This window comes from Quercus robur, chromosome 11 (assembly GCF_932294415.1).
Source record: "Quercus robur chromosome 11, dhQueRobu3.1, whole genome shotgun sequence".
Taxonomy (NCBI): domain Eukaryota; kingdom Viridiplantae; phylum Streptophyta; class Magnoliopsida; order Fagales; family Fagaceae; genus Quercus; species Quercus robur.
This window is the reverse complement of record NC_065544.1, coordinates 20,717,167-20,728,085: the sequence shown is the minus strand read 5'-3', so window position 1 is coordinate 20,728,085 and position 10,919 is coordinate 20,717,167. Positions and strand designations below refer to the sequence as shown.

Here is a 10,919-nt window from a genome sequence, read left to right as displayed (position 1 = left end):
TCACCCCACTGACTACCCCGATTGATCAGGTCCTAATGCAGATCAAGGACGATACGACCTTAACGTGGCCTGGTAAGTTAAAGGGAGATCCCAACAAAAGGTCCAAAGACACATCTGAATGCTACGAATTGAAGCAATAGATCGAGGCCCTCATCAGACAGGGAAAGCTGCAATGATTCACTAGTGAAGAAAGAATAGATAACAGCCCACCGCAAGAACATGCTGGTAGGAGGAATGGCGAGCGCCCTAGATCGCCCTTAGGGGACATAAGGATGATAGTAGGGGGCACCATAGTTGCTGGCTTGACCAGGAAGGCATGAAAAACCTACCTTAGGATGGTTTAGAATGTCCAGCTGACGGGGTTTGTCTTAATGATGGCATGGGTGGACAACCCCATAGTTGGGTTTTTAGAAGAAAATGCCCTGTCTTTGCCACCTCCACAATGATACTCTCGTTGTTAGCATATGGGTAGGAGACTACAACACCCATCGAGTCCTGGTCGATAATGGAAGCTCAGTTGATATCCTGTATTACTTGACATTCCAACAAATGAGAGTCGAGAAAGAACAACTCATACCTACCAATGCACCACTCATTGGGTTTAGAGGCATGAAAGTATACCCTATTGGGGTAATTACACTACCTATAACGATCAGAGATTACCCTCAACAGATCACCAATGATGTGATTTTCCTAGTCGTCGACTGCTTATCCGCTTACAATGCCATACTGGGTCGACTTACACTCAATTTGTGGAAGGTCGTGACTTCAAACTATCACCTGATGATCAAGTTCCCCATCGAGTGTTGGGTAGGAGAGGTACGTGGAGACTAAGTGGCAGTGCGCGAATGCTGTATAGCAATGTTAGAGTTGGACAACCACTTGCAGGCTCTGAGCATAGAAGAGCAACAGACAGTTGCAAAGCCCATTGAGGAGTTGGAGGAGATATTTCTCGATGATTCTAGACCTAAATGGACAACCAGGATCGGCAGCCTTGCCATTTCACCTGTTCGTCAAGCGCTCACGACCTTCCTAAGAAAGAGCCAGGATGTCTTTGCCTGGGGCCACGAAGACATGCCCGGGATCGACCCATCAGTCATGGTTCACAGGTTGAACGTATCACCCTCTTTTCCCTTTATCCGCTAGAAGAAAAGAGTGTTTTCCCAAGAGCGAGACAAAGCCATAGCGGAAGAAGTTCGCAAGTTACAAGAGGCAGAATTCATAAGGAAGGTATACTATCCTGACTGGCTAGCCAATATAGTGATGGTCAAGAAAGCCAACGAAAAGTGGAGGATGTGTGTAGATTTCATGGACTTAAATAAGGCTTGCCCCAAAGATAGCTACCCACTCCCACGGATTGATGCCTTAGTAGACTTAACAGCAAGGCACCAGTTATTAAGCTTCATGGATGCTTTCTCTGGTTACAACCAGATCAAGCTGGATGAGGCTAATCAGGAGAAAACTTCATTCATCACTTGCCAAGGCCTCTTCTATTATAAAGTGATGCCATTCGGTCTCAAGAACACAGGAGCAACGTATCAGAGGCTCATGAACAAGATGTTTGCTCATTAAATTGGGAGGAATGTCCAAGTCTACGTGGATGACATGATGGTAAAAAGTCGAAGGGAAGATCATCATTTGGAAGACCTCAAGGAGACCTTTGATACACTTCGTTCTTATAACATGAAGCTCAATCCAAGCAAATACGCATTTGGGGTAACGGTTGGGAAATTCCTAGAATTCATGGTGTCTCAAAGGGGCATTGAAGCCAACCCAGACAAGATCTGGGCCATAATAGAAATGACACCACCTAAGAGTGTAAAGGAAGTACAAAGCCTCAATGGCAAGGTAGTGGCACTGAACAGATTTGTATCGAGAGCAACGGATAAATGCTCGCCTTTCTTTCGTACATTAAAGAAGTCCTTCGAATGGATGGACGAATGTCAACAAGCGTTCGAGGAATTAAAAGCATACCTCTCCTCCCCACCATTACTAAGTCCTTCCAAACCTGGAGAAGAGCTTTTTCTCTACCTGGCCGTCTCCCCAGTTGTGGTCAGTACAACCCTAGTCAGAGAAGAGGAAAAGGTGTAGATGCTTGTGTACTACACTAGCCGAGTGCTTTGGGGTGCAGAGGAAAGATACCCCCCGATGGAGAAGCTAGCCTTCACCCTAGTTACTACAGCTCGCAAACTTATGCCCTGTTTCTAGGCTTACGTGGTGGTTGTCCTGACAGAAAAACCCCCTACGGAGAGCAATGAGTAATCTGGAAGCCGCCGGACGGATGACGCTATGGGCGATTGAGTTAAGCGAATTCGACATACAATATCGCCCGCACACTGTAGTGAAGGAACAGGTAGTTGCTGACTTCATTGGTGAAATTCACCAATATGGAGGGCTAGGGGGTAAAGGAGCATCCTCAATGGAGTATCCATAAGGAAAGATTATCCAACAGGCAGGTTCGCAGTGCAGGAATAGTGATCCACTCTCCAGAAGGGGACAAGATCAAGTGCATGGTTTGTCTCAACTTCCCTACAACTAACAATGAGGCGGAGTACGAGGCCTTAGTGGCAGGGCTTGACCTTGCTAAAGTAGCAGGGGCCACAAGCGTGATTGTTTATTAGGACTCTTAGGTAGTCATGAGCCAGGTGAACGGTGACTATGAGTGTAAAGGCGACTGGATGAAGAAGTGCTTAGAGCAAGTAAGGAAGCGGGTAGAGGACGACCATTAGGCCAAGTTTGTCCAAATCCCAAGAGAAGAGAATGAGCAAGCAGACTGTCTTGCCAAAGCCGTATTAGTAGAACACATGCTCATCTCTAGTAAGGTACCTTCTTTTGTTCAACTTTTGCCCGTGATAGATGGCATGGTTGTGCAGGAAATAGTTCTAGAAGGCAACTGGACCACACCAATAGTCTCGTTTTTGAGAGACGACACACTACCCAATGGTAAAGAAGCCGTAAGGAAATTGAAGGTCTAGCGGCACGATTCGTCTTGATAAAAGACATCCTGTATAAAAGAGGATTCTCCTGACCGTACCTGAGATGCCTAGCCATCGAGGAAGCAGATTATGTCATGAGGGAAGTTCACGAAGGAGTCTGCGGGAACCATTTGAGATTACGGTTATTAGTACACAAGTTGATCCGAGCAGGATACTACTGGCCTGCCATGTAGAAGGATGCCCAGGCTTATGTTAAAGCCTGTGACAAATGTCAAAGGTTCAGCAACATCATTAGATAGCCAATAGAAGAGCTCACTTTGATGACGGCCCTGTGGCCTTTTGCTCAGTGGGAACTGGACATCATGGGCCTATTCCCAACTGCAATAAGGCAACTTAAGTTCCTGGTGGTCGGTATAGACTACTTTACCAAATGGGTGGAAACTAAGGCACTAGCCACCATCATGGAGAAAAACGTATGAAGCTTTGTCTGGAGAAACATTATCTATAGGTACAGAATCCTAGAGTCTTAGTCTCTGACAACGGAAAATAGTTCAACAATGAGTCATTTATGGATTTTTGCTCACAATTGGGAATCAGGAACCATTACTCCTTACCCGCCCACCTTCAGGCCAACGGACAAGTTGAGGTCACGAACCAATCCTTGCTCAAAATCATCAAGACTCGACTCAAGGGGGCAAAGGGTATATGGCTAGATGAGTTGCCAAGTGTACTATGGGCATATCGGACTATAGCAAGAACACCTACAAGGGAAACACCCTTTCGGCTAGCATACGGGAGCGAAGCTGTTATCCTTGCTGAGATTGGACTCACAAGCTTCAGAGTGGAGACTCATGATGAAAATAGGAATGATGATGGCCATGCACCTACAACTGGACCCAGTGGATGAAGTTAGAGCAACAGCCGAACAAAGGTTGGCAAGATACTAAGACTTCATGGCCAAGTGCTACAATTCCAGAGTCAGGCATAGGGACTTTCAAGTTGGAGACCCAGTCTTGGGAAAGGTGATGAGCGCCACAAGAGATCCTTCCCAAAGAAATTTAGGGCCCAATTGAAAAGGACCCTACAGAATCACTTCGTGGCAAAGGAAGTGCACCTATCACCTGGAAACACTCGATGGTAAAAAACTGCATCACCTATGGAACACCGAGCACCTAAAGAAATATTAACAATAGACGATATAGTATGCAGACTACCACTCCTCACTCCCAGTCTATCTTTTATCTTTATTTATAGTATTTTTTGGCCAAGAGACAATTTTAATGTAGTTTTCAGGCAATATGTGGTTTATGCATTTGTTTTACCATAATAAGAGGAGTTATTCAGCAACATTGTGCAAATGTGTACTTTTCAACAAAGGTGTGGGTATGTCTGTCCCTTAGCGGACAGATCAAGGAACCCAAGAGGTAACTTGAAATTTATCTGTCCTTTAGTAAACGGATCAAGGAACCTAAAAGGTAAAATTTATCTATCCTTTAGTAAATGGATCAAGGAACCTAAGAGGTGTTGGGGGCGGAAAAGTGTTCCTTCCGACAAATGAGATTTGTGTTGGGTTGAGGGCCTAGATCGAAACTCAACAATGGGCTTGAAGCACGGTCCAAAGGCTATTGGTGAATATTTAAAGAATTTGCCTTATTTTATGCCTTGGGCCTAGGATGAGATTGACAAGGGCTATGGGATGGCCCAAAAAAACTTCCTACAACAGACACGTCAACACAATAAAAAGCATACTGCAATAAAGAAATAGCCCAGTAGTAAAATAATCCAGTAGTAAATATTCCAGCAGTAAAGCATTCCATCGGTAAAATGAAACAAAGCAGAATGAACTTCTAGTCGTTAATTATTTTATAGATTAAGGAAAGTATTTGCATCTTCAAAATCATAATTCTCTGGTTCTGGAGAAGAGTCCTCTAATACAATAACATGAGGAAAAAATTCTATAGTAACAATTACATCATAACCTTCAATAGTAAATGAATAAACAAATACCATGGACTCCATTATAACAAATGATGAGGAGACTTAGTGTGAGAAGAAGGGAGAGAGAGAGATTCCAGCTAGTGCAGCAAGATCATTACGATGTCAGGGTATGCTTATGGATATAGTACATGTAGTGAGTAGTGAGGTTCATTTTTAGGTAGTATGAGCAGTGAAAGAGAGTGTTTAGTAAAGTTGCCAGGGCTTGCTACTGGGGATGAATAAGAGCTTATAGGCAGGGGTGTGAGGGGTATTTGTGAGCTAGGGGCTAAAGAACTTAGTTCCTAAGTTTGAAACTAAGAACTCAAAGACTCAGAACCTCACTAAGAGTTTAAAGAAGATTAGAGAGGAAGAAAATAGAGAAGTTTATGGAAGAGTTCTTCTTTATTAGTGTATCTATTGGTGTGTGTTGAAGGATTAGTGGAGAGTTCCATTTATAGTTGAGTTTGAGGGGATAATTAACAAATAATCTCTGTTAAATCATCCTCAAGCTTCAAAAAATCCTTGAAGAATCGTTCCTAGGATTTGACCAAGAGTGGTAAGTTCAACTTTAGAATGTTCTTTGCTGTTTTGGGTAATGGCAGCTGGAGTTCTGACTTAGCATTAAATGTTGATTGCCCTCAGCTGATAGGATTACAACATGTATTAGGTTAATGATCTGGGTTTTGCTGCTGCTAGAATCAGAGCTCCCTAAGGTGGATTGTATCACCCCAAGCCAAGTGTCAATCTTGGAGCCCTTTGCTGGAAACTCTGCTGGAGATCTCTTTGGTGCCTTCTAAACCACATTTCCCTAAGTTTTCCCATTTGGGTTCATGTGCTTGGTCCATGAACCAAAAAGTACACGTTTTTGCCATGATAATGAACTGTTTTCAAGCTATTCCAGAAGCTTTCATGGTCTGGTTCTGGTTACCTTTAGTCCTTGACCGAATAGGTTGGAGAAGAAAGGGAAGATGCCCTCCCCAGCTTTATGTCATATCATCTCAGCTTTATATCACATGAGAAATGATGAAAATCAGCTTGGCAAGGAAGGGAAGGGTTTAACCCCTGCTGGACACGTGTCCTTTTTTGATTTGATTTGACAAGTTGTAATTGATAGTAATGGGCCCCTAGCTGTCTAGTTGTGTTGAAATTTGACGCTATTGATACTGAATTTTGTCCGCCCTCGATTTGCGTGCCGGACCCTAGAAAACCCAAAAATATCATTTTCTCTTCATGGGGTCGCAAGAAAATCCAGAATGATGTGGCATAACTTGTTCAGACACTACAGCACCCAAAGTGCCTTTTCCAGCTAAAATGACTAAAATGCCCCTAGTCAACCTAGGGTTAACTGAAGGTCAAACAAAGTCAAAATCCACATAAAATAACACCTTTCATAGTTTTTCATCAAACCCGAGCTTTTAGAAGATTTTTAGCCACTTTGACCAAGTTTGACCTGAAGTTGACTTATGATGGGCCCAAAAACCCTAATTTTGATCCGGCTGTCGGAACAGGTTGAAACCAATCTCATTGAGAAGATTATCAAATTCTTATTCCAATGACTATTCATGGGTCGAAATCGGAGTTAGAATGGCTGAGATATCATGAAAACTGGGTTAACGCACTAATCGATGCACTGTAAACTTCCAAGGGCCAAAACTTTTGATCCGACCGATGGATTTTTGAGTTCCATACCTTTTTAGAAATTGAAAATTAAGACCTATCCAAAGGAGTCATGATCAGCCCGATTAGGTGGGGTTTGAGGCCGGCGGCCTTACAATGGCCGCCGCCTCGATTTTCGCGCCTAGGGCTATGAGTTTCCCCAGGCACGCTCTAGATGGAGGAGGATAGATTTTTCTGAAATTTTACCTTCAGCCTAGCTTCTATCTACATTTTCTCTTCCAAACACCAAAAAACACCCAAAAACACTCCAAAAATCACATAAAAGTTTCTTGATTCTTGCATCTCCACCAAGAACACATGGTATTATTTTTGAACCCTATCTTCCTTTCCTTGGTTCTACATCTTGGATTGGGGGTTTAGGGGTGTGGATTTAGCTTTTTAGCTATCATCCACACCTCTAACCTTCTAAATCTTTTTTCTAGCATGTTCTTGCTCTTTTTACCATAATAATATGTTTTATTGCTTTCTTTGACATGTTTCTTACTTTATCTTGTTTCTAGCATGTTTTTAGCTTAGATCCATGTTCTTTTATGCTTGTTCACACGGTTATTTTTCATGATCTACATGTTCTTGTGCTTTTAGGCCATGTTTTGTGCTTAGATCTGTTAGGACATATGTGATTTGATGTTAGGAACATATGTCAATAGTTTATGTAATTGGCTAATCCTTTGACAAAACCCACTTTACTTGTAATTGGGTAGATCTAGGATGTGTTTAATGCTTCAAGAAACAAAGTTTCAAGTTCAAGTGTTAAAGCCATGAAAGTTTGTCCAAGAATCAAGTGAGAAAGTGCAGGATTTTAAAGCTCGACAGCTAGCATCTATCGAGGTTTAAAAAGCTGTGAAGCCCGAAACTTGACATTTAGCTCGATAGATACCCTATTTGTCGAGGTTTATGAAACTCAATTTTTCAAAATTGTTTTTCATTCAATCCGTGAGTATGTGTTTAGGCATTCTTTTCTCACAACCCTAAACATATATAAAGATTGTTTTAAGGGTCGTCACAACCGTTGCAACTTAATGCAAAAGTTTTTCATAAGCATATTGTGAACCGGAAACATATGCCCTAGTTCATCTTTCTCTTGAAGAAGTTGTTGTGTTTGTACACCTTAGGGTTTTGTGACCAAGGAGTTTCTTGATCTTCATCGTGTGATGAACTGAAGAACTTTGCAACAAACATCTTTCTCAAGTTAGTGATTAAGTTGCGTACTGAGATCCGCGTAATTGGTTAGTCACATACTAAGAGTCATGCATTGAAAAAGAGAGATTGTCACTACAGAACAAGTCCAATTGGGTATTGGGGTAAGGGTTCAACTGTAGGTTGGTATAAGGTACTGGGATTCCTTTACTTGTGTAAAGTTGTGATTTACAATTATGTTTTATGTTGGCTTTATTCCATGACAAAAAGTGTTGTAATTGCTTTAATTTATTTACTTGTATTTTGTGGGATTTTATTTTATTGGGTTTAGTATTAAGTTGGTGAAGACTCAAGCTTAATTGAAAATCAGTGCATTTTTCGACTAGCTCGCGAGAAGTTCGCGAGAAGGGTTCTTGCGAAAAGGGCATGTGAGGAAAACATGAATGGAAGCTGAAGAGTCATGCCAGACTGTCATTTTTGCGAGTGTCTCGCGGGTAAGGCCTTCCCGCGAGGTAGTTGCGAAACATTCTGCTTGAAGGATTTTTAAGTGTGACTTCCCTACCCTTCACTCATACTATATATACCCTCATTACCCACAAATATATAGGAGGCCATTTAGAGAGAAAAACCCTAGATAGGTTTTCTACAACACACACACCCATCTTTTAGAGAGAGAGAGCTACTCATCCTTAGTGAGAAATTATTGTAGCCTCTTCTCCTTCCCTCTTCCATTGTCATACCTTGAGAGGAGATTTGTACCCAAACACAACCCACACCTTTTTAGAGTGTCAAGAGTATTTTGGAGCTTGGGAAGCTTTGAGGAATTTCCAAAAGAAGTCGATGAGGCTTGGTGGATGCAATTGGGCGTATTGCGAGATCCGGAAAGCTAGGCAAGACACGATTCCGAGAAGTTTTGTTGGAGTAGGAGCTTGGAGGGTTTAGGTACATTGGGTAGATTAGGCTTGGAGGGTCTCTTGCTAACCCATGTATCCCAACTGATTGTCAAGTGGATCAATTACCGCTTGGAGGGGCGGAGAGGTTTTTCATCGAGTTCTTCGATTTCCTCTTCGATAACACATCGGCGTGTTATCTTGTGTTTGCATTTTCTCTTTCCTTACTCTTGTGCTTTACTTTTAATGTTTGTTGTTCATGTTTATGCACTAGAGTAGTATCGGTTTATTGTGCTTCATTTATTCTTGTTTCCACACTTAGATAAGTTAGAGTAAAAACAATCTAGCCGTAATTTTTTATTGGGGGTCTAAACAGCTCTTGTGTTTTTAACACATTTTCGAGCTTTCAACTTGTAACCGCTTGTTTTGACAATAGTGGATTTTCGGGAGTTATAATCTTAAAATCACCCGGTGGGGTTTTTGCCATGTAAGTTTTCCCCATTCGTAAACAAATCACCGTGTCAATTTATTTTCCACTACATATTTAGTTATTTGGTGATTTGTTTGTGCTACCACACATCTTGCATGTTAATTTGATTTATTAATAAACTTGGTTAATTAATCAATTAATTTATCATAAGGGGTCAATACATTCTTGACCTATCAAGTTCTATGTTTCTACATGCTTATATGTTTAAATCTACATGCCTAGGGTTTTATACCATGTTTCCTTTGTTTTGTTCCTCTCTTTGCTTTGTGTTGTCGTTAGGGTTACATGTTCACATGTTTTTATGATTTTGTTGGCTATGTCTTGCTTGGATCTATGTGTTTAATGTATTTATTTCCATGATATATGGTTAGATCCTTGCCTTCACATACTTATATGCTTGGATTCATGTTCTTCCATGTTTATGTGTTAAGTTTCTACATGTTTACATGCATGTTTCTATGCCTATATGTCTAAATCTATGTTTTCACATGCCTATGTGATTGGATCTACGTTCTCTACATGTTTTATGCTATGCTCCATGTGCTTGTGCTCTCCATGCCATGTTTGTGTGCCTAGACCTAGGCTATGTTTGTCATGCCATGTGCTATTGTAGCCCTTTTGTCACTTTATCTTTCTTTCTGGCGTTTTGGCCTATTGGTTTGGATCCGATCTAGACCCTATGGTCTTTGTCATTGTCCATACACCTTGGCCTACATCAAAGGGTTTGGACCACCATTTTGCATGTCTATGCTTGCTTGCTTCTATGATTTATGCTCGTGTTAGCTTCTCTTATTCTAGGCTTTGCCACGTTTGACACCCTTAGCGGGTATGTGGTTGTGCGGTTGCATCCGACACCTAGGAGGCCATGTCGGGTTGCTCCGTGTGCACCCTTCCCTTTTCTACTCCGTGTGATGATATGCTTGCCATGCTTGTTTATGCCACCCATTGGCTTTCTACGCATCTTTACACGCTTGTTTACATGTTTATGCATGAGTCTTACTTGCTAGTGTGTCATCCATGCTTCAACACAATAAAGTTATGGACATCCAATCCAAACCTACATTTGTCCCTCGCGGATAACTCCTTTTGTTTGCCTTCTTAATTTGTTTGTTTGTTTGTTTGTTTGTCTGTTTGCCTGCTTTCTCGTTTGTTTGTGCATCTTTCTTGTCTTATCTCCTGCCACATGCTATGCTTGCCATGTCTATCATGTTTATCTATTTTATGCCCCTTTTATATGTTCTTTGTATCTTTTCCTTCCATTGCTTGTCTGCTGGTTTCTTGTCTTTGCCTTTGCATGTATGCATGTGGAGCGAGGACGCATGGAGCTAGGGCACGGTCTCCTAGGTGTAAACAAAAAGGGCGAGGATGCGAGCATGCAGATGTGGGTTGAGCGGCTGTAGTCAGTAGGTTTAGGGTATAGCTTTTTCCCTTTTGCCTTTTAGAGGTGCTGTTGCAATGGGCTTTAGAGGTGCCGTGTAGCAACGGGCTTTAGGGTGCCATGTAGTAACGAGTTTTTAGAGATGTCATGTAGCAATGGGCTTTGTAAGAGGGTTTTGTTGGGCTTTTTTGGGTTTTGCCCACAAGGTAAATGAGTTTGGGCCTTTTTGTGGAGATAGTATGATTTTGTGGCCCAATTTTGGTAGTAGTGTGATAAATTGTATAATATGCAGGATATGATGGGTATTATTTGTGAAAGGGCCCAAGATAATTTATGGGGCTTATATGGGAAATATTTGTGGGAGCCCAAGTTGGGTAATAATATGGAGAATATTTGGGTAATATGTGGGAAGTATGTAGGAAATATTTATGTGG

General features: G+C 41.7%; 1 protein-coding gene across 1 annotated transcript; it reads left to right on the top strand.

Annotated features, from left to right (window-relative positions):
* Positions 1-417: 417 nt before the first annotated feature.
* Positions 418-1,146, top strand: LOC126704826 (uncharacterized). Its single transcript, XM_050403823.1, has 2 exons — positions 418-819; positions 889-1,146. The coding sequence occupies exons 1-2, from the start codon at positions 418-420 to the stop codon at positions 1,144-1,146; spliced, it is 660 nt and encodes a 219-aa protein (XP_050259780.1).
* The last annotated feature ends 9,773 nt before the right edge of the window (positions 1,147-10,919 follow it).

What these genes read in the sequence shown, in the direction of transcription:
- LOC126704826 (XM_050403823.1), top strand. Translation starts at nt 418, where the DNA reads ATGCCCTGTCTTTGCCACCTCCACAATGATACTCTCGTTGTTAGCATA. An exon ending in TCGAGTGTTGGGTAGGAGAG is followed by an intron (nt 820 to 888) that starts GTACGTGGAGAC and finishes AACCACTTGCAG; the next exon opens with GCTCTGAGCATAGAAGAGCA.